Raw genomic sequence first — 24,091 nt, 5'->3', positions numbered from 1 at the left:
CTTTCAGTTAATCAAATCTTTTTAAGCCAATCAAATAATTTCCTTTCTTTGCTTCCAGATGGTCCCTAAAGAAGTCTTCTCCCCCAGCTCCTGTTGGTGGAGTGCCTCTAACTACTTCCCGTTTGGCACTGCCAATTCCAATTGATTGCCTTTTTTACACATTTAATCAATGATTTTTTTTACATGTTTAATAACAAGAAACTTTAAGTAAATGTTAGTTACTCAGTCATGTCCAACTCTTTGTGACCCCATGGACACAGGTTCCTTTGTCCACAGGATTCTCCAGGCAAGAATACTGGAGTGGGTTGCCATTTTCCTACTCCAGGGCATCTTCCTGACCCAGGGATCAAACCTGGGTCTCCTGCATTGCAGGCAGATTCTTTGCCATTTGAGCCACCACTTTATTGAATTACAAATTTTAAAATGGCTCACTTAATTTAAAAGTGGATCCAACTAATTTTTGCTCACATAAACTGCTAAATATGCCTCACGCTATCTTGTGACAGTGCTGACATCATCACCTAAAGTTTTTTTATTAGGGATGCTTCTTAGGATATATCTTTGAAAGTTTTTCTTTCACAAACTCTTGCCCTCAATGCCAACATACTTACTAGAAAATTTCACTTGAATTCCCCGAATGTCAGCTTGAACTTTTCATAACGTTCCTGACTTTCCTTTCTTCTCTCCTCTGTTCATCCATGTCTACCCTTTTGGCATTTTCATTTCTATAGATGCTACTTCACATCCTAAACTATCAATCTAAAAAACCTGAGTATCTTCTTGTATGCCCTCTCTCATTTATCCATATCCTTCCTACACTTTCTTAAATGCCACACCCAGTTACTAAATATTACTGAGTCTTCCTTCAAGATTTTACATCCTTGTCTTGGTTTCAGTGTTAATGGTTTTAGGGTTTATACCTAAATGACATACATCAGCTTTACCAGCCTTCTCACAAAAATTTTCTCTTTTATGATTTAGCTTTTACCCCATGCTAGATTAGTACCTTAAAATTGAGGAACACTGTATTCTCCCTTCTCAGAAATACTGATGGGTTTCTCAGTGCTTCAGGGTAAAGTGTGCTTTCTTTCCCCAAGATTTAGGGTGTTGACTTACTATAACAGTTAAGATCCATTTCAGCAAGTGATAGGCGATCTAAAATTAAAGTGGGGACTTCCCTGGCAGTACAGTGGCTAAGACTGTGCTCTCCCAATGCAGGGGGCCTAGGCAGGTTTCAGGCTTGCATTGCGGCTTTTTACTTTCACGTCAAAGGAAGACAGTATGCTAGACCAGGGAAAAGATTTAGGAATCAAAGATACTTTATTTCATCCTTCTCCAGCATCCAACGTAGAGGACACCATCATTATCATCTGTTATGTGATAAACACATGATGGAGCATACATTGCATACCTTCTCCTTTAATCTTTCAACAGCTACCTGAGAATAGGTGTTACTGTATTCTTTTCATAGAAGAGAAACTTGAAGCTCCAAAAAGTAACTAAGATGACACATTGAGAAGAAAGCAGAGCAGAGTTCTTGTCTACTTGCTCCAGAGCACATTCTCTTAACTGCTGTTTAGGGAGGCAACAGTGAATTCTTTTAGCAGGACCTCATAGCAAAGAGTACATATTGTCCAAACTGGAAAAGGTATTAATGTTGGCTTCTAGTTACCTATCAGGAAGCCTCAGCAGAGCCCAGATTAACTATTACATCAGGTTTCACAGTTTTAAAATGTCATTGTAACAATTCAGTGGGAGAACTGATTAACTCTTCCTACTGATTACAGTGTAAAAATTCTTCATTTTTAAGGGGAAGAAAATAACAAAACTTTCTGTCAGATTGTTGGGAACTTCTTCTCTGGAACGTATCTATCAGATATGGAAGGGTCCTCTAATTTGATAAAATCTTTCAAACTGAAACTCAAACTACAGTACTTAAGAATACATATATTAAAACTTTTTGACGTCAGAAATACCGAATTATATTTAAAATGTAATACATTAAATGCTATAAATATAAAAGATTTAGATCATTACTGTCTTCAAGCAGCTGGACATTTACACAAGTGTTATTAATCTGATAGTTGGAAGACTAAGTAGCTGGCATTATGATAGTACTGTGTGTACAGTACTATTTTTTAAGCCCACCATTTGCAATTGATTACATGTACCATGTGTCTTTGAATCACGTTATAAGTTACCCCACTGACATTTACCGAACACTTGTCATGTAGCAAACTGTTTAGCATAGAAAAGTTGACAGAGTAGCTTTGAGGTTTCACTAAATCAACTTTAGTCACCAGGTTATAGGTACAGCCCATTGATGTGTAATCTCCAGAAAGATACGGCTTATGATTTGATTAAAGAATACCGTCTCACTCCAAGCCCTCTAGGGGTAGTCCAAAGTGTCTTTTCTGACCAGCAAGGGGGCTTTCAACACCGTTTTTTCCGTGAAAGTATCCCACTGGGGTGGGGGGGGGGGGAGGTTGGGCATTCAAAAATGGTGAGGAAAGAAGGGGGAGTTAGAACTGAAGATGACGTGGGAGCAGTGGATCAGGATCAGTCGGTGGCTCGAGACTCGCCCAGCGAGGTTAGAAGACTGGAATCACTATCAAGGCTGTGGTTAGGGAAGGAGTTGGGGCTCCTCTCACTGGACGCGTTCGCGCCACCTGTCAGACTGAAAAAGCTGGGGGATGCTGACGGTACCAGAGAAAAGAGTACCCTGGGCCTCGGAAAAAGGCTGTGGACTGGTGGGTCTCTGCTTTCGAGGTGCTCATTTGGAAGGGGAGGGCGGGAAGTGGGGCGCGCTAGACCCCGCGGAGACTTCACGTGGTCTCCGGAATCAGGCTAGGAGACGAAGGCGAACGGGTGATGGTGGGGTGCGCGATACTGCGTGCCCCTCCCCTGAGCCTCTCAGCTCCGCCTCTCGGACACGTGACCACAGCCGGGGCGGGGGGTCCCCTAGCTCCCGCTGCAGCGCTCGCTCTGTTTCTCCCCTCCCGCCGCCGTGCCCTTCTTCTCCCCAGTTCCAATCCCTCCGCCCTCCCCCACCTCCTTCCGCACGCTCCAATAGGGATTCGAGCTGCGAAGTGCCCGCCCCTCCGCCCTTTTCTTCGCTTTCTCATTGGCTGAAGCTTCAAGGACGCGTCCCGAGGGCGGGTGGCAGCCATTGGTGGGATGAGCAATCCGAGTTCCCGGATGAGGGAACATTCTGCAGTATAAAGGGAGCGGGGAAGGCGGGAGACAGCGCAGTTTGAATCGCGGTGCGCTGGAGGAGTAGGCGGCGGGTTCTCGCTGGGTGTCTGACTAGTCCTTTCTCTGCCTTGCTTGTTAGAGCTTCCGCAGAATTCGAAATGGTAAACTTGGTGGAGACGCTCGAAGACTCCGCGGGTTTTTGCCGGCGGGAGAAAAACCCGTTACACACGGAGATGGGGGTGAAGCGGCGACGGTTGGGAACGCGCGGAGACAGGATTTGGAAGAGCAGGGGGAGGTGTTTTGTCGGCGGCGAGCGGAGCAGCCTCGGATCTCGCGGCGGGCGGTGACGGTTGGGTGGCGCGCGCAGCGCCGCTGGGGGCCGGCGGGCGGCGAGCGGGCGGACCGAGGCGCGCGGCCGCGGCGGGCGCGCGGCGGGGGGCGGGCGGGCGGGCGGGGTCGCCCTTGCGGTGCGCGGCGGGCCGGAGACCCCGGCTGGGCTCGGGGCCGCGCTCGCGCCGGAGCCGCGGCGCGGTGGGGGAAGGGCGCGCTGCTCTGGTAATCCTATATTCTGCGTTGCTCCTTCGCTCGCGGGCGTGTGCGCGCCGCAGGCTGGCGGTAAGGCTGGGAAGGACTCCGGAAAGGCCAAGACAAAGGCGGTTTCCCGCTCGCAGAGAGCCGGTTTGCAGGTCAGTGGTGGTTCGTGCATTCTGGAAATCGTGGCGTTTTTCTTTCCTTTTCCTCTCTTGTTTATCATCGCTCTGGATGAGCGTTTCGTCTTTGCGTGGGCGATAGTGTCGCGACTTGGTTTACCGATGCAATAAATATGGGGGGGGGGCGATCACGTGTGTCTGTGCTGGGGCGCGTTGCTGCACCAGCGTCCGTGCCCCTGCCTTTGGCGCGCGTATAATTTTACCATCTTTGACTCGTCTATCTTTGTGCATTTATGTTTGTGTATGCTAAAAACGAAGTTCCCGGTGGGCCGTATTCATCGACACCTGAAATCTAGGACGACCAGCCATGGACGTGTGGGCGCGACTGCCGCTGTGTACAGCGCAGCCATCCTGGAGTACCTCACCGCAGAGGTAAATGGGTGTACGCCTATAATCTGGAAAAGGTTGGGAGGGGGTGGGGGGAGGCGGCGAGAGGGAAGGAGGAAAGTGATGCAAGAAAACTCCCAGGCTCTGAACGCGGCGAGAAGCTTCCGACAACGCTAGGGGGGGCTGGTGATCATGATGGGGATCCTCCTGAGCTTGCGGCCTTAGGAAATAAAATTGCGTGCCCTCTTTATGGCTTTTGCTTATCTTGCCATTCAGGTAGTGGGAGAGATGACAGTTGGTAGATATGCGTTCATCATGAAGATTTGATTCTTGTCTGGATCTTGACATTAATGAAAGTTGGAAGGAGATTGATTTCATTCTGCCTTCTAGGTACTTGAATTGGCAGGAAACGCATCGAAAGACTTGAAGGTAAAGCGTATTACCCCTCGTCACTTGCAACTTGCTATTCGTGGAGATGAAGAATTGGACTCTCTCATCAAGGCTACCATTGCTGGTGGTGGTATGTAAATATTAACTTATAAATTTCTCTAGAGAAAAGAATTTGCTTTTAAATTTCCCTCTAGTAATTTTCAGTCTGGAAGAGGACACAGTATATTTTCACTGATCTGTAGTATGGTTGCATCATGAAATTTGATTTCTCTATGTATTTCTGAATTTTTACTCTGCACTTAAGCCTCACATTGAAAGACATCTTCCAAGTTGAACATTAAACTCTTGGTTTTAAAGTACTGTGTTATTTTATCCTTCTTCTAGGTGTCATTCCACACATCCACAAATCTCTGATTGGGAAGAAAGGACAACAGAAGACTGTCTAAAGGATGCCTGGATTCCTTATTATCTCAGGACTCTAAACACTCTTAACAGCTGTCCAGTGTTGGTGATTCCAGTGGACTGTATCTCTGTGAAAAACACAATTTTGCCTTTTTGTAATTCTATTTGAGCAAGTTGGAAGTTTAATTAGCTTTCCAACCAACCAAATTTCTGCATTTGAGTCTTAACCATATTTAAGTGTTACTGTGGCTTCAAAGAAGCTATTGATTCTGAAGTAGTGGGTTTTGATTGAGTTGACTGTTTTTAAAAAACTGTTTGGATTTTAATTGTGATGCAGAAGTTATAGTAACAAACATTTGGTTTTGTACAGACATTATTTCCACTCTGGTGGATAAGCTCAATAAAGGTCATATCCCAAACTAGTTGTGTATAAAATTTGCTTGATTATAGTAGGAACAGCTTTGTTTTGAATAGTTATCTTACCTAGCAATAACTTAAGCACATTTCTTCCCTTGAAATCACTTTTAATTCTGTCTGTAGATCAACAAAGTTAAAAGGCCCAAGTATTTTTTTTTAAATGCTGTGTAATGAACTATTAAAAGATTTTAAAACTTCAGCACAAGTTGATGTTTTTTAGGCTAAGTTTAACCATATCAGTTCTTTAGCTTTGCTGTTTGTGTTAGCAGCACTACACCAGAATACTGTGGGGACTTGGGTGGGGGTGGGGAGCAGAGGCCAGGTAGGAAAGTCCTGTATGTAGCTACCTACACGGAAGGCACTTTTCAGTTTAGACTGATAATGTTTTCAGTGTGCTACACGCTGTTTTGAAGGTTACTTGTATTAAATTGTTCAGTATGTGGTAACATCTTTGGGGAACATACTATTCACATTTAACAGAGAAGAATCAAGATTTCTTTGAAAGTCCTGAGTTACATATTTGCTGCTATGGCAGACAATATCTTTACCGAAGAACGTGTGAAAATAGTTACTTTGTAATTAGGTTAAGTGGATCATTTTGACACTTAGTTTCTGGCACGTTCTTAATACCAAGCAAAAGGTGGGCCCTTTGCCTTCACTGAGGATACCAACATGGCGAGTATTTCACAAGGGTGATGATTAAAATGGGAGAAGGGAGAAAACCAAGTTCACCTAAAGAGGTAATACATTGCCAAGGAGCTGATTACTGCCCTGTTCTGGTCATGGTTACTAGCGTTTTGGTTTTCACCAGAATAAGTGCGAACTACACATTATCTTAAGTGTTCGCTTTGTACCTCTTGGGATGTACTAAGCGTTTAATGGCACTGAGTCAGAAAAATGGAGTATGAATGAAATAAGGCAATGAAACAGGAATTAGGGTCAAAGGACGCCCTACTAGGTTCCTGAACAGCTGTGCCGGAAGCGGTGTCCCGGGGACTGGCAGCTGGGTCCACACCTGACCGAATTCTCCCTAGGCTGAGAGGGGCCGGGGGGCGGGGCCTTTGATGCCTGGGAATTTTCTTGAAAACGAATGTCCCCCCTTACTCGTTGCCCGGTCGTTAGGAAGTGGGGCTGCCGCCTTCGCGGGCCGCGCTGGGGGTTGGAGGGCACCGCGTTGTTGAGGCTGGCGCCTGGGTCCACGCCGCGACGAAACCCCTTCAGGGGAGCCCCTCCGGCGGCCAGCCGGCCTGATACCGCCCGCACACCCCCCTCACCCTCCAGGTCGGTCGACCCGGAGCCTGTCCGCGCCGGCAAGGACCAATGAGCGGGTTCTGACGGCCCGGTTGTGGAGCCCAGTCCGGGGACCAGAGAGACGCGGCTCGTGCCGTAGCGACCCGCGGGGGGCGGGGAAGCCGCCGTGAGGAGGCGGAGCTGCGAGCCCGCCAGTGCGCTCCGGCCCCGCCGCCGCGGTCGCCTGCGCTCCTCCCCGCTCGCCTTCGCACGCCCCCAGCCCCGGCCGGCCTTGCCTCCTCAGCGGCGGCGGCGGCTTCCGCCCCTCGTTGCTGAGCTCCCGCAGGAAACGGAAGAAGGCGCAAGCCATGGAGGGGAACCGGGATGAGGCGGAGAAATGTGTGGAGATCGCCCGGGAGGCCCTGAACGCCGGCAACCGCGAGAAGGCCCAGCGCTTCCTTCAGAAGGCCGAGAAGCTCTACCCACTGCCCTCGGCCCGCGGTGAGGCCCTCGGTCCCTTTCCTCCCCGCCCTGTCCCCGGGCCGCCGCGCAGCCCGCCCCGCCCCCACCCTCGCCCCTCAGGGAGCCGCGGAGCCCCCCACCCGCCCGACCCTTCCGGTCGGACCCCCAGAACGCTCCTCGCCGACACACCCCCGCTCGGGCCCTGAACATCCCGGCCGAGCCGGCCGTGGGCTCCGCGAGACTCCCTCCTCACCGGCCTACCTGCGAGATGCCGGCTCTGAGGCACCCGGCTGGAGTTGCCGGTTCCCCTATCGGTTTTCATGAATATCCAGCTGTCATTCTCCCAGGAGATTCATCTGGTCCTGTCTTACCAGATGGGGCTTTATATCTGGATGTGTGGTTGTGTGACCCCCTCCCTCCTCATCCTTATCCGCGATTAAGGCCTAGGTCCCTAGTGAAGTGAGAGGAACAGGGAACTCAGTGGTTAATGTACAGGTCCCTGGTTCCACCGCCTCTGGGGTAGAAAACGTTGTTCCCAAAGCAAACATTTTCGAACACCTGAGATGACATTGCTTTTCCCTGGGAAAGAATTCTTTAGAAGAGAGGACCACAAGAATGATAAGAGTCAGTGAGGGTTTGCTAAATAGTATCCGATTTGATAGCACCATAATTATCGACAAATGAGGCACATCTTTAGGAACAGAGCATTGGATTTCCTTTAGTCGAAATCCTGCTCTTCTCTTGCTCTTTAGGCTCTAAAGTAATTATAGCCAGCACTTAGTGAGTGCTTGTGAAATACCTACTGTTTTATATGACTTATTTCATTTATTCCTCAAATCGATCCTAGGATTCATTTGACCAGGCTCACTCATATGGAAACAGACCTTTTGATGAGTGAATGAATGAATGAGTGAATCAATGAAAATATCTTACCCAAGGTCACACAGTAATTTGTAGCAAAGTCAGAATAGTATTTGAGCTCTCCAGCTCCAAAAGGCCTTTAACCACGACATTCCATTATCTGGTCCATAGGATACAGTTTCACTTGAGGTTCAGGATATTTCCATGTTAAGAAAATTATCAATAAGTCAGTAAGAGTGTGGGGTTACCTGTTTCATTTTATTGTTTTCTTAGTTTTTTTCTACTTACTGAAGTCCTTGAATTTCTTTACTTTTCTTTGTCCTTTTTATTTCCCTGCTGTTGAGGGAAATGAAAGAAAATAAGTGAATGATTTTTTTTCTTAATGTGGCAAAAACAGAGCTTACCAACTTAACCATTTTTAAGTGTACAACTCCATAACGCTAAACATTTTCACACTGTGGTACAACAGATCTACAGAATTTTTTGTCTTAACAAAACTAAAACTTTATGCCAATTAAACAATTCCCTTCCCTGTTTTCCCTTTCCACCCAGCCCCTGGTAACCACCACTGTACTCTCTTTTAAAAAAAACCACCACTGTACTCTCTTTTTAAAAAAACTGCCACTGTACTCTCTTTTAAAAAAGAGTTCTCCTCTTTTAAGTAGTACTCTGGCTACTTTGGATGCTTATTATATAGTAAGTGGAATTATTTAGTATTTGCCTTTTTTCACTGGCTTATTTAATTTAGCATAATGTCCCTGAAGTTTATTCATGTTATAGCATAAATATGATATTTCCTTTTTGAAGGCTTCATAGTATTTCATTGTGTACATATACCACATTTTCAATATCCATTCACCATCTATGACTAGACTGTATTGATAGTTTCTATATCTTGGAAACCATCACAGTCTATATTGTAAATAAGGCTACTAAGAACATGGGTGTACAAATACCTCTTTGTGATCCTGCTTTAATTGTTTTTGATATATACCCAGAAATGGGATTACCAGATCATATTGGTAATTTTATTTTCACATTTTTTGAGGAATTGCCATACTGTTTTCTGTAAGAGTTATACAATTTTACATTCCTACTAACAGTGGGCAAGAGTTCTTGTTTCTCCACATCCTCATCAACACTTGTTATTTTCTGTTTGATTCTTTGTTGGTTTTTGACTTACCCATCCTGGCAAGTGTGAGGTGATATCTTATTGTGGTTTTGATTTGCATTTCTCTCAAGATTAGTGATGTTGAGGATCTTTTTATTTGCTCGTTGGCCATTTCTGAGAAATATTCAAGTCCTTTACCCATTTTTAAATTAGGTTATTTTTAGTTGTTGAGTTATTCCTGTGTGCTAAATTGCTTCAGTCTTATCTGACTCTTTGTGACCCTATGGACCATAGCCTGCCAGGCTCCTCTGTCCATGAGATTCTGCAGGTAAGATTACTGGAGTGGGTTGCCATGCCCTCCACCAGGGACTCTTCCCAACCCAGAGATTGAACCCACATCTCTTACATCTGCATTATTAGCGGGCAGGTTTTTTTTTTTTTTTTTACCACTCATGCCACTCATGCTAGGAAACTCTTACAAGATGTCTGATTTGAAGATTTTTTTTCTCCCATTCTGTAGGTTGTTTTTTATTCTGTTGTTTCTTTTGATACACGGGAGTTTTTTCCTTTTGATACAGGCCCATTTGTCAATTTTTGCTTTTATTGCCTATGCTTTTGGTTTCTTTAGAGCTTCCCTGGTGGCTCAGATGGTAAAGCGTCTGCCTGCAATGCTGTAGACCCGGGTTTGATCTCTGGGTCGGGAAAATCCCCCTGGAGAAGGAAATGGCAACCCACTCCAGTACTCTTGCCTGGAAAACTCCATGGATGGAGGAGCCTGGCAAGCTACAGTCCATGGGGTTGCAAAAAGTCGGACACGACTGAGCAACTTCACTTCACTTTGGTTTCATATTCAAGAAATCATTGCCAAGAGTTAAAACTTTTTGAATTTTTCTGCTGTATGAATGCATGATTTCATTTTGTCATGATGTAGTCTTAGGGGGTGCTTCCCAGGTGGCACTAGTGGTAAAGAACCCACCTGCCAATGCTGGAAATGAAAGAGATACAGGTTCAGTCCCTGGGTTGGGAAGATTCTGTGGAGGAGGGCAAGGCAACCCATTCCAGTCTTCCTGCCTGGAGAATCTCGTGGACAGAGGCCTGTCAGGCTACTATTTATAGGGTTGCAAAGAATTGGACATGACTGAAGTGTCTTAGCACACATGCACGCACAGACTTGAGGGACAGTTTTAACTTTAAACATGTAACCACTCCAGATGGAATACCTTGGCTTTTGAAGCCTCACCCGTAACTAGCTTGTAACCTTAATCTTGGGCAAGTTAGATAACCTATCTAGCTTGTAGCTTTTCTGTCTGCAAAATAGGACAACAATGTACCGATTTCATAGGGGTGGCATGAGGATTAAATGAGTAAATACATGGGAAGCATTTAATAGCACTTGATTATTTTGGTGTCATTTCCATTTAACAAGTGTGAGACAGAGTTTTTAAACCTATAGTCTGTAATTCTTCTATGAAACAAGCAACTTGAATCAATCTACTAAAGATACTGTAAAATATCAAAGCACAATATAGCTGTTGCTTTTAAAGACATGAACATAGGGAAAATTAAGACAGTAACAGTGAAAGTTAATAGTACAATGTATTGTAAGGCAACACGTGATTGTAAGGCAACACGTGATTACAACATAAAGTGATTAGCTACAGTTGTGGTGTAGTCTGAAGACCTTATTCAGATATGGACTTTGCCTCTGACAGATTTGAGTTACTCTGACAAGGATGAGTTACTTATTGCCAAACCTTGTTTAGTTATGTATAACATGAGGATTTCATTACAGGGTTGATGTTAGGTGAAATAGATCATGTGCAAATACTTAACAAAGTGTATTTTACATAGAATGTTCTCAGATGCATACTGGAATAATTTAAGAATCCAGAGGAGGAGGAAAAGATCTAGAACATTTGTATAAGCTCCTGATAAAATATTTAGTGTAGAAGGGAATTGAAGCTATTGTTTAAAATGAAATTTAAAACTTTTATCCCTGAATTTCATGTATTCTAGACCACTTTTACATCTTTATAACTTAGAGCTTTGGTTAAAAATATTCCTCTTGGATGTATTTTCATGCTAAGGTAGGCAAAATAAAACATTGCATTTTGATTTCTCTTATTTTTATATAGTGAATGCAAAAATGTGAGACTAAATTCTAGCTAAATTCCAGAGTTTTTGTCCCCTTTACATTTTATTCTTGCTAGGTAAGGAATCTGATTGATAAACCACTTTAAAAAATTGGCAAGAGTTTTCCTTAGGGAAAAACTGCATCCTCAGAAGAATCTAGGACATTGTTGCTTTCTAAGTATTTAGTTGAGGATATTATTTTACAGTTTATTTAAATGGACTTGTAAGCAAATTGGATTTATAACTTTCAAATATTTTCATATTATGAGTTTGGTTTATGTTTGAAAGGATTAATATATGTATATGATGCTACATAGGAAATATAAACTGGGAAAATATCAGCGAGAGGAAGTAAATTGCATTTTGATTTCTTAAACTTTATGTTTACTGGATTATTGATATGTTTTATATTTTTACAGAGAGATTCAGCCTCACAGTTTTAATGCTTTATATTACTATTTTAATATGTTAGTGTTTAATTCTAATTGTCAGGCAGTTTGAAGTATAGATTTTTTTCAGATAAAAACATTTTAATTATTTTCAAGAGTTTCATAGTAATTTGAACCAAATGGCAGTCTACAGCTTCAAAAAAGGCCATCCTGTGTCTACTCTAATGAATAGATAACTCATATAATTTGCAGCCTCTATCTGTACAATAGCAAATTAAAATAGTCCTCTTTTTATTATTTCCCCTCAGGTGAGAGCTATATGTATAGATTTTTCTTCCCTTTTTTTGCTACTTTATTTTAAAATTTAAACCTAATAAAAAGTTCAAAGTTCTGTTCCCTTTAGTCTCACTTAAAATGATAAAATAAAACATTTAAAACTGTCATTTCACATCTGCAGTATTATCCAGCCTATTCCTATGAAGACAATACCATTTTCTTTCTGTTTCTGACTTAATCAAAATTTAGTGATGAGTGTAAATAATACATTCAAAACAGTTATTTTGGTAGCACTAGGTAAATATTATAAAATGATTTCCACATTTCAGCTAATAACCAAACTGTCTCAAACATTATAGTTGAAGAAAGAATACTAAACTTAGTTTTGAACTTCAATTTAATGGTTTTATGTGTTTATATCCATAACTGTCTTTCTGAGCCTCGATTTTTACATCTGTAGGATGGGGATATATTTATTCAGCAATATTTACTGAATCCATGCTTCTTTGTGGCAGGCACTGTTCTCAGAACTAGCGAGTCAGTGATCAATAAGACAGTTCTTGTCCTCTTGGAGCTTACATTTTAGAGGAATGGAATAGGAAATCTCTGCTAGACACAAAAATGGCTCAGTTCCTATCATTCGCTTTTCCTTTCCTGAGCTACAGTTTTCTCATCTGTAGTCTTCACAGGATTATTATGAGGTTATTTTATTAAGTGCTATAAGAATTTCATGTATTAGTACAATGGCAAAAGTATTTGGATGATTCCTTGGAGTTACTTATATAATATTTGTCTCTTTTCCATCATTTTTTATCATTAAAAAAATGCCTTAAGTTAGGATTAATCTCCATGTGAATTCAGGTACTCATTCCATTCTTAGTTAATATGTAGTTCTCCCTGCTTTGCATTTATTCCTTGTATTATTTATGTATATAGCTCTTCCTTTCCTAGATTAAAAATTCCTCTGCTGTCAGGAACTATTTTAATGTTACCGTCTTTTCTACTCATGTGGTGTCTACCAGTCTTTTGCATGTATTGTGGCATCTGTAAATCCTGGTTTTCTGGAATGATACCTGTTTAGGTAGTTTTATCTCTTATCAGTGAAGACAATTTGTTCATAAATATATGAAAAAGTTACAGCTGTAAGGCTTTTCATGATAATATATTCACAAATGAAATTTTCCCACAATAGACAAGTATGGAAAAAGGTATATAAGGGTTGTCATCATAGCAGAAATTTGGAAAGAGTCCATCACTGGGAACTGATCAAATAAATTGAATTGCCTACATATACTGTGCACTTAAAAACTATGATGTGCCTCAGTAATTTTCTATTCAGTGACCCACCTTACCCTGCTCATTGACTATAAGTTTCCAGTTGTCTTTACTGAATTCAGAGTTCAGCCTGTAGTCACTCCCCTGTTGCAATAGTCCTAAATAAGATCTTAAAAAATAAAGATGATATGCACCTAGATTTATTGCTATAAAATGATATATACATTGAATTATAAACCTATTAAGGGCAGGCTACCAACATATGTAGATTATTCTAGTTTTGTTTCAAAATATTTAAAAAGCTAAACAGCTAGCCAACTAGAGCAACTAGAGTTAAATATACCACAATGGTTGAGTGATTTTTTTGTGTGTGATTTATAGGAGATCTTTACTTTGTTATATCTTTTTTTAATGAACTGAACAACATTACTTTTATAATCACACAAATAAAAGCTATTTTCTGTTTGCCTGGAGTGAAAAAATCTGTTTTCCAAATTATATATTCTTAGGTTTTGTTAGTGATGGGTATTATATATAATAGGTGTGCAGCAGAACCTAATGAAATAAAAGTAGATCTTGGTTATTCACTTTTGGATTATCCACATAAACATTTTTAATACTATGTTTACCTTTTCACTGGTCCTTAATATGGGATATGTGTAAATTAAGTACAGATTACATTAAAACCATACAGATTACATTAAGACATACAAGCAAAGCTGTATGTCTGGAAAGTGAACATACAAAATAAGGTTGGATAGTTTTAAAACCAAAAGTAATCCGGTTTATAAACAGATCTTATATCTGTCGAACGAATGTTTGTAATACTGCGCATTATTGTAAATGTGATCTCATTTAATAGCTAAGACATTTAATAAATCAGAAAAAGCTTGTGAGTTCCAAATTCTGGCAGTACTTGAACTGAACCACATTACCTACTCAGGCATTGGTTCCAGTGATTGTGGAAGAAATCAGCAAGAAAACCTTGCTGATTCCATTTGTAAGATGATAAAACTGGATATTGAGACACAGAGGTAATAGAGCTTGTTCACATTTTCACTGTTTGGAGCCAAAGTGCTTGATGTGAGTGCACAAAAATACATAGCCATTGTTAAGCAGAACCCCTAGGCACTGTAGAAAGGTTTTCAGTATCATCGTAACTTGAAAATTTAAAACAACTATATGATCTTGCTTTAGCAATATCCAGCATCTAGCTGTTAGCGTGGAAAATGTCCAGAAAAACTGAGAAAATGTGTTTGTGCAAAGAATGAAAGGGAATGTACAGATAACGTCTAACTAGCATGCATAGGGACTTTGTGGCCACCTGTAAATATAAATACATATAACCACTTTCCCATCTGGTTTACCAATTTTTTCAAAAGAATTTCTTCTTTTATTGGCTGAAATACTTCTATAAAGAGACACTTTCCCCTCACCTATCTTAGGGTTACACAGTGGTACAATTCATATAGGAAAGGCAAGATATGGTAAGTGCTTGATTGCTTTTATCAGTTTTCAATAAAAGGAATTGACTCCTGTTTTCCAAAAGCAGATAATATTATTTTTTAGACGTGGCCAGTGGAACCTCTTCAGGTTACCTCCTGAGTCTCATAGACACATTCCTAATAGTCTTTAATAATTTTCTTTCTCTTTGGTATAACAGAAAGTTTCAGGTTTCTCTTATACATTCCCTGTACTAGATGTTGAATCAACCGTATCTCCAATAAGCCATGGTTTCTTTTAGTGGAAAATTGTGTTTTAGTATCATAGTCTGGTAATAATGATGCTGTGGTTAATAGATTGTTCATTGTTTCTGGGCCTTTTCGGTGTACAGACTAGGGAATTTTTTTTTTTTTTAAGTTAAAACAGCTTATACATTTATACTAGTAAGTGAAATTTGAGTTAAGCACTTTGGGGTCTTTAAACTTTTCTTGCATGTATTTCTATCTTTTTCCTTCTACAGTAGTAATCCTGGTTTTCAAGGCCATGGCAAATGGTAGAATATGTCATGATTATTTATTTGCTTTATGCCACATGATATATGTAATAGTTTCAGTGTAACATTACCAGTACTACCTCACTGATAAAATTACTGAAAACAGTTAAATTTTCTTTGCATATACTTTCTCCATTTTCCCTTTTCATTTTAGCTTTTTAAAAATTCTGAAATACTTTGAAGCTTATAGAAAAGTCTTAAAAACAGTGTACACTTCTTATATACATTTCACTCAGTGCTTCCTATTTGATAAAATTTTACTGCATTTGCTTTATCATGCCCTTTCTTTCTTCCTGCTATCTCTCTTCCACCCCCACAGGTATACAGTTTGTTCTTATATTTTTTCCAGAACCAATCAAGAGTAAGTTGTAGACATAATATCCTATTACACCTAAGTAATTCAGTATATGTTTTTTAAGATAAGGACACTCATACATAACTCAGTATAGCTGTCAGAGTCATGAAATTAATGCAAGTACCTCATTCAGATTCTGCCAGTTCTCCCTGTTACATTGCATTTTTTGGCATATTTTGTTATCTAGATACCATCTTTTCTCTTTTCCTTTTTTTAATTTTTATTTTATATTGGAGTATAGTTGATTAACAATATTGTGTTGGTTTTAGGTGTACAGTAAGGCGATTCAGTTATACATGTATCTGTTTATTAAATTCTTTTCCCATTTGCCCAGAGAGATCCCTGTTGATTATCTCTTTTAAATACAGCAGTTTGTCAGTCTCAAACTCCCAGTTTATCCCTCTCCCCTATACTTCCCCCCACCTCGTTCCTTCTCTAAGTCTGCAAGTCTTTTTGTTTTGTAAATAAGTATATTTGTATCATTTTTTTAAGATTCCACTTATAAGTGATATCATAAGATATTTGCCTTTGTCTGACTTTCTTCACTTAGTATAATCTCAAGGTCCATTCATGTTGCTGCAAATGGCATTATTTCATTCTTTTTAATGGCTTAGTAATATTCCATTGTGTATATGTGCCACATCTTCTTTATCCACTCATCTGTTGATGGACTAGGTTGTTTTCATGTCTTGGCTATTGTAAACCGTGTTTCAGGGAACACTGGGGTGTACATATCATTTTGAACCATTTTTTCTTTGGATATATGCTCAAGAGTGGAATTGCTGGTAGCTCTTTTTAGTTTCTTAAGGAACCTCCATACAATTTGTCATAGTGGTTGTACCAATTTGCATTCAGTCTCTTTTCTTTCTTGATCTTTGTGTTTTTGATGAGTGCAGGCCAGCTATTTTATAGATTTTCCCTCAATTTAGGTTTGGCTGACATTTCCTTAGGAATTTTTGGCACGCATACCATAGAAGTGATGTTGCATTCTTAGTGTAACATATCAGGGAACATGTTGACTTGGTCCTTACTGGTGAGGTTAACTTTGATCACTTGGTGAAGTTGGTATTACCGGGTTTGTCTACTCTAAACTTACTTTTTTTCCCCTCTTGTAATTAATAAGTATTTTGTGGGAAAATACTTTTAAACTCTGAATTCCTATTCTGCAACAAATTTCCACCAGCTCCTTTTAGCATCCATTGATGATTCTTTCCATTATAAATTTCTAATGGTTGCCAAATGTTGGTTTTCTTATTCCATTATTCCTTCTACAGTTTATTAGTTGACATTCAACCTTATTTATTAATATGGATTCATGGATTCCTATTTAATCCATTATTACCGTTCATTTTGATGCTCAGATTGCCTCAGATTTAATCAGTAGGAGCCCCTTCAAGCCCCTTCAAGCTCCTATGTCTTATGACATGTCCTCATCATTCTTTGAATTTCTTTACTTTCAAACACAAAAAAGTTTTCAAGCTCATATTCTCTGCCCTGGGAATCAATTCTTTCCCCAAGAGTTCTGATTCTTTTTAGTGGATAATGATACTTGGAAACTAAGATATAGACACTTGATAAACTCATTGCTACAAGTGTGTCATTGCCTCTAGACCCTCTTAGTAGCAGAGCTAAGAGATGTATGTATGCATGATGCATGAATGTATGTTATGTGTATCTGTGTGTTATATGCGTTTGTGGATATACACATACCTATAGTAATTTACTCTATATTAATTTCGCAGTCTGTGCAAAGATTCACACACCTCCCTCGGAAGTCCATAGGGTTCTTTCTTGCCTTCTGCATTTTCATATTTGTAATTCCATTCTCTGACAGCCAAGAAATGTGACTCTTGTTACCATCAGTTTACTTATTTGTTCATTTTCCCCTATATGTAATGAGTTGCCTTTTTTGACCTCAGTGGTACATTCCCTATCAAGCTCAGTCATGCTTTAGGCTTTGAGTATTACGTTGGTCCCAATAAGTTGTCTTGGTCCAGGCCTCAGCTGCCAAGTTTAAAAGGAAGAGAAGACAGTTTCTGGCCTCCCGCTCCCCCCGCCCCCGACCACAGAAGGAAAGTCAGAGGAAGCCTGCCATTTAAAAATTATTGAACCTATCTACAGTGTCAGAGCACATTATCACTACATACTATGTACTCTCTTTTAGTTGTCATTCAGTCTTAATTCAATAGGTCACTGTACATTTAATGCTTACCATTGGTCCTTTTGTCATTGTATATCTATTTATTTTGGATTCCTAAAGCCTATAGTAGATTTCTAGGAAGGCCTTGTGGGAACTGTGTTCCCTAAGTTCTGGGGAATGTTGAAAACAGTTCATCTGTGGGTCTTAATACTTGAAGTTTTTGATGGATACAAAATCTTTGGCTCAAATTTTCTTTCTCTGGATACATATTATTCTATTGTTTTATACAAGTACTACTGATGAGCAAAGACTGACAATCTAATACTCTTTCCTTTATAAGCCATTTAATCTTTTTGACTAGATGCCCAATTAATTTTACTAGAATATATCTTGATGTTGGTTTTTCTGGGTCTGTATTCTTAGATATGTAATTTGCCCTTTCATTATTTGGTTTCAGATATTTTTATTTTTATATCAGAAAAGTTTTCTCCAGTTATTGTTGGTTTTATTTTCTTTAATTTTCTTTTTCAGGACTCCTGTGTATGTTGGATCTTCTCTGACTTCAGTATTTGCCATTTCTTTCTAATTTTTTGTCTTTTTCATTTAATTAAAAAGTTTTCCTTCCTTTTTATGTTCTCTTTTACCTAGACAACATTATCTGTTGTGTTTATTAACTCTTTGTTTCTTCTAGTTTAGTTCTTTTTTGGATTGATTCTTCCTTTTATTACCACCCCCCACCCCGAGTTTTATCACTTAAGCAATGGGTAGATAATTTGGGGGGTTGTTTTTGTTCAAATTTATGTTGTTCTTTTGTATAATGTATAATTTTAAAAAGTCTTTTCAGCTTGTTTTGAAATAGTAGGTTGTAGTGTTTACCTATTTTGTTTGCAAGTCTTTGTGTTGTGCTTTCATTGTGTTTGGAGATCTGTCCTGTTTTCTTTTATCTTTTGTAACTTTGTATCAGATTTAACTTTTATCATTTTATTTATTTTTATATGAAGTTAGTCTGTCAAAATACACAGAGATCTCCAGTTTCTATGTAGTGTTTGAAAATATGTCACCTTGATATATAAGATCTCTTCATGCTCTCCTTCCTCACGTGACCTGAATTTTCTGTTTTCTTTTCTCCATTCCCCTGTCCTCTTCAGTTTGGATCCTGTTCCTAGAAATTTCTTCTTTATGTGGCTTTGCTCTAGAGAAGAGCTTTGACTGATTCGTTTTAAGAGTTCTAGTGACTGGAGTACTGTATGCCCTTAAGACTTTATTATAGATCCTTTCAATCACATGCTATTGTAGTGAGCAAAACCCATTTCTTTTTATTCCCTTTTCTCATTTTTGCCTGCTGTGTTTCATAGAGAGTCCTTGCTGGCTCTTTTGGAGTTATTTTGTTCTATGGGCTGATAAAATGCCCTGTTACTACTATCCTCTGTATTTCCCCTCACAAATACTAATAGCCACATAGATCTTGCGACTGTTGGTGGTTTGTCCCAGCTTCTTGTATTTTGGGATTTTGTACATGATGTTTTGATTTTGTTACCTAACTGCTCTGGTTTTATGAGATTTAAAATTTAAGCTTCTGCCTTCCCAGAATTTCCACAGAACTTTTCATAGTAGTAAGTTGTGAACCACTACCCCCTAGACTATGATGGCTTCTACTCTCAAGGTCAATGTGATCGCATTAAAAGTGAACTATAATTAAAAATAAACTATATGTTATTATCTTGTTAAACTACTAGATAGCTAGCTAATTAAGAGCCTTTCTGTACCATCTACAACTAAATTGTTATAAAAACTAAATCTCTTATGTATTTGGTGACCTCTTGAATGCATGAGCTATGAAAAAGATTTGGAAGAAATTTCTCTTATATGTTCAGTTCAGTTCAGTCACTCAGTTGTGTCCAACTCTTTGCAACCTCATGAACTGCAGCATGCCAGGCTTTCCTGTCCTTCACCAACTCGGGGAGCTTGCTCAAACTCATGTCCATCGAGTCAGTGATGCCATCCAACCATCTCATCCTCTGTTGTCCCCTTCTCTCCTGCCTTCAATCTTTCCCAGCATCAGAATCTTTTCCAATGAGTCAGTTCTTCTCATCAGGTGGCCAAAGTATTGGAGTTTCAGCTTCAGCAACAGTCCTTCCAGTGAATATTCAGGACTGATTTCCTTGAGGATTGCCTGGTTGGACTCTTTGCAGTCCAAGGGACTCTCATGAGTCTTCCAGTGCCACCAATTCTTCTGCGCTCAGCTTTCTTTATAGTCCAACTCTCACATCCCTACATGACTACTGGAAAAACCATAGCTTTGACTAGACAGACCTTTGTTGGTAAAGTAATGTCTCTGCTTTTTAATATGCTGTCTAGTTTGGTCATAGCTTTTCTTCCAAGGAGCAAGCGTCTTTTAATTTCATGGCTGCAGTCACCATCTGCAGTGATTTTGGAGCCCAAAAAAATAAAAGTCTGTCCCTGGTTCCATTGTTTCCCCATCTATTTGCCATGAAGTGATGGGACCAGATGCCATGATCTTAGTTTTCTGAATGTTGAGTTTTAAGCCAACGTTTTCACTCTCCCCTTTCACTTTCATCAAGAGGCTCTTTAGTTCTTCTTCACTTTCTGCCATAAAGGTGGTGTCATTTGTGTATATGAGGTTATTGATATTTCTTCGAGCAATCTTGATTCCAGCTTCTGCTTCATCCAGCGTGGCATTTCACATGATGTACTCTGCATATAAGTTAAATAAGCAGGGTGACAGTATACAGCCTTGACATACTCCTTTCCTGATTTGGAACCAGTCTGTTGTTCCATGTCTAGTTCTAACTGTTGCTTCTTGTCCTGCATACAGATTTCTCAGAAGACAGGTAAGGTGGTTTAGTATTCCCATCTGTTTAAGAATTCTCTGAAGTTTGCTGTGATCCACACAGTCAAAGCCTTTAGTGTATTCAATGAAGCAGATGTTTTTCTGGAATATTAAAAATAATTACTGACAGTTCTCTGGTGATCTACTGGTTAGGATTCAGCACTTTCATTACCATGACCTGGGTTCAGTACCTGGTCAGGGAACTGAGATCCCACAGGCTATGTGGCAATGACTGCTGGATTTTTTAAATATCTATATAGCAGCTTTGGTGGTGGTGGTTTAGTCGCCAAGTCGTGTCCAACTCTTGCAACCCCACGGACTGTAGCCTGCCAGGGTCCTCTGTCTATGGGATTCTCCAGGCAAGAATACTGGAGTGGGTTGCCATTTCCTCCTCCAGGGGCTCTTCCCGACCCAGGGATTGAACCCGGGTCTCCAGCATTGCAGGCAGACTCTTTATCAACTGAGCTACAAGGGAAGATATATAGCAGCTTTATTGAGATATAATTCACATATCTCACAGCTCATTCAGAGTATACCATTCAGTGGGTTCACAGAGTTGTGCAGCCATTGCAACCATTAATTCTAGAACATTTTCTTCATCACAGAAAGAAACCTCATACTCACTAGCAATCACTTCTTACTTCTCCCAAATTTCATCCTTTCCTCCCCAGTAGCCCTTGGCAACAACTGATCTTTCTATCTCTAGATTTGCCTATTCTGTTCATTTTGTATAAATGGTATCATACAGTGTATTGTCTCTTGTGACTGACTTTTCACTTAGTGTGTTTTCAGGGTTCAGCCACATTGCAGCATATAATACTTCATTTTTTTTTATTGTCATAGTACTCCATTGTATGGACATTTCACATTTTATTCATCTACTCATCAGTTGATGGACATTTCAGTTGTTTCCACTTTTTTCCTATTATGAACAATACTGTTATGAACATATGTGAACCAGTTTTTGTATACATGTATGTTTTCATTTCTCATGGATATACACCGAGAGATAGGATTATTGGGTCAGATAATAACTATATGTTTAATCTTTTAAAGAACTACCAGATCTTTTTTCAAAGCAAGCACCCCATTTCCTGTTACCACTAGCAATATATGAGTGTTCCTAGTAATTTTCCTAGTAATACATCCTTGCCAACACGTTATTGTCCACCTTGTTGATTATAGTCATCCTAGTGGATGTACAGTGGTATCTCAAGGTAGTAAGTATCTTCTAGTGAAATCTTAGTGATAATTTTCTCAGTCTTTGTTTGTTTGAAAATGTTTTTAATCTTATATAATTTCCAGAAAATTAGTGCAGAACTCCGGAGAAGGCAGTGGCAACCCACTCCAGTACTCTTGCCTGGAAAATCCCATGGACGGAGGAGGCTGGTAGGCTGCAGTCCATGGGGTTGTGAAGAGTCGGACATGACTCAGTGACTTCACTTTCACTTTTCACTTTCATGCATTGGAGAAGGAAGTGGCAACCTACTCCAGTGTTCTTGCCTGGAGAATCCCAGGGATGGTGGAGCCTGGTGGGCTGTGGTCTATGGGATCGCACAGAGTCGGACATGACTGAAGCGACTTAGCAGCAGCAGCAGCAGCAGTGCGAAACTCAAATTGACAGTTATTCTCCCTGAGCATTTTGAAGCTGTTACTCAATTTAGCTGCCATTGTTGCTGTTGGGAAATAAGTAGGAAGTCTAACTTCTGTTTCTTTGTAGATATCTCATCGACTACTTTAAGGATTATTGTTTTCCTTGGTATTTGGCAGTTTCACCATTTTATTACAAATAAAGTATGTCATAAGAAATTAGGTGATAGTAATTTTGAGTTATTAACATTAAACTTACTATTCTACTTCTAAATAGTGGTTAGTGATCTGTGAACAGCTAAGTACATAAGAGAGTGCTTACTATCTATTTAAAAAGGCCCTGTGGTATATCTTTCTGGAGTACACATTTTGTCAGCTTTATAACTTTCTTCTTAAGACTATGTGTATGTACCTTGATGTAAACAGATGGAGTATGCTTTCCATATCTTTCTACAGCACTGTTGGAAATAATCATGAAAAATGGAAGCACTGCTGGAAATAGCCCTCGTTGCCGAAAACCATCAGGTAGTGGTGATCAAAGCAAACCTAATTGCACAAAGGACAGCTCATCTGGTAGTGGTGAAAGTGGAAAAGGCTACACCAAAGACCAAGTAGATGGAGTTCTCAGGTAGGAATGAATATGATTTATATGTGTCAGCTGTAGTTGATACTAATGTAAGTTTAATGTTGTAACACCTAAAAAATGGGTTTTAATTACAATTCAATAGAAGAACAGACATTGAGGAGTTAAACTCTTGGTGTCTTATGCTTTATATTGTTTATAAAGTAGTGTAAATTACCAATTCTATTGAAATTTCCATCTTTTAAATATAAGGCACAAAACCAATTACAAAAAAAAATTTTTTTAGGAAAATTGCTTCAGTTTTTTGACACAGTACAATGAAACCTTTCCTGATGGCTCAGTGGTAAAGAATCCCCTTGCCAATGCAGGATACATGGGTTTTATCCCTGGGTCTGGAAGAGCCCCTGGAGAAGGGAATGGCAACTCAACTCCAGTATACTTGCCTGGGAAATCCCATGGACAGAGGAGCCTGGTGGGCTATAGTCCAGGGGGTCGCAAAAGAGACAGACATGACTTAGCAACTAAGCAAAAAACAAAACAAACAACAACAGCAAATGTGTATGTATGTATGTATGAAGGATAATTTCATATGAGGAGCATATTGTGGGTAATTGCAAAGCATTTTCAATTTTCTACTTATATAAATGAAGGATAATTTTTTTTTCTATTTATATTCTTTCTTTAACGCTGTCTTTATATATAGCAAGTACTACAATGTCTTCTCCTTTTAGTATTTTTTCTTATTCTCATTATTCTGCTTCAGTGTTTTATTTTTACTTCATGATACACCTCTACTTAAAGCAAAAAAATTAGGTAGAATTGGTAAATTATGAACTGGGTTTTGGAGATTTAACTTTATTAATTTTGTAATTAAGAAAATATCTTCTGGAAAGAAAATGAACTGACTATGAAACACTAGAAAAAATACTGTTATTCCCTTGTACAGCTTACGGAGGCTGTATTGATGTTGTACTGAAATTGCTCTCTAGGAAGTCTAAAGTATAAGGGTGAAGGACTCTGAACAGTGATTAATCAGATAATTCAACTTGGAGAGTGAATAGCAGTGAACCAGCTTAAGTGAAGAGTAGGCAAAGCTAGTTTTCTTTCTCTTTTGCCCTTTCTTATCCTCTTTTAACCTGACTTCCTTTTTTTTTTTTTTTTCCTTTTTTACTCCATTCTTATTTTTAGTTAGTTCTTTTTAACTCAGCATTATTTGGAATTGAAGTTATTTTAAAATTAAGTATCAATGTATTTATATTTTACTTTTTTTCATACCTATGCTAAAGTTTAAATGTAACATTTTATCTGTATGTGACCACAATAAGAACAAAGACTCCCTAATTATGATAAAGTCATGATATAAAGGTATTCAATTGGCCTGAATGGTAGTGAAGTCCT

General features: G+C 39.6%; 2 protein-coding genes across 5 annotated transcripts in view; both read left to right on the top strand.

Annotated features, from left to right (window-relative positions):
* Positions 1-3,141: 3,141 nt before the first annotated feature.
* LOC122422040 (histone H2A.Z) lies at positions 3,142-5,446 on the top strand. The gene is made up of 5 exons (XM_043438224.1): positions 3,142-3,356; positions 3,804-3,881; positions 4,164-4,277; positions 4,623-4,752; positions 5,007-5,446. Exons 1-5 carry the CDS (start codon positions 3,354-3,356, stop codon positions 5,066-5,068), a joined length of 387 nt encoding a protein of 128 aa, XP_043294159.1. The 5' UTR covers positions 3,142-3,353; the 3' UTR covers positions 5,069-5,446.
* Positions 5,447-6,788: 1,342 nt separating this feature from the next.
* DNAJB14 (DnaJ heat shock protein family (Hsp40) member B14) overlaps positions 6,789-24,091 on the top strand; it is a 42,317-nt gene continuing 25,014 nt past the window's right edge. Inside the window, exons 1-2 of one of the 4 annotated variants that reach the window (XM_043438222.1) lie at positions 6,789-7,172; positions 22,567-22,738. In XM_043438222.1, the coding sequence (XP_043294157.1) occupies positions 7,040-7,172; positions 22,567-22,738 (305 nt within the window). In that variant the 5' untranslated portion in view covers positions 6,789-7,039. The remainder of the gene's footprint in view (positions 7,173-22,566; positions 22,739-24,091) is intronic. The other 3 variants (XM_043438221.1, XM_043438220.1, XM_043438223.1) reach the window with 3 other exon arrangements.

Source organism: Cervus canadensis, chromosome 19 (genome assembly GCF_019320065.1).
Source record: "Cervus canadensis isolate Bull #8, Minnesota chromosome 19, ASM1932006v1, whole genome shotgun sequence".
Classification (NCBI taxonomy): Eukaryota; Metazoa; Chordata; class Mammalia; order Artiodactyla; family Cervidae; genus Cervus; species Cervus canadensis.
Note: the sequence above shows the minus strand (reverse complement) of the source record. Positions and strands in the feature narration are given on the sequence as shown.

Excerpts from the sequence above, each read along its gene's own strand:
- LOC122422040 (XM_043438224.1), top strand. Across the intron at positions 4,278-4,622 it reads TGGAGTACCTCACCGCAGAG|GTACTTGAATTGGCAGGAAA; the intron begins GTAAATGGGTGT and ends TCTGCCTTCTAG. Across the intron at positions 4,753-5,006 it reads GGCTACCATTGCTGGTGGTG|GTGTCATTCCACACATCCAC; the intron begins GTATGTAAATAT and ends TCCTTCTTCTAG.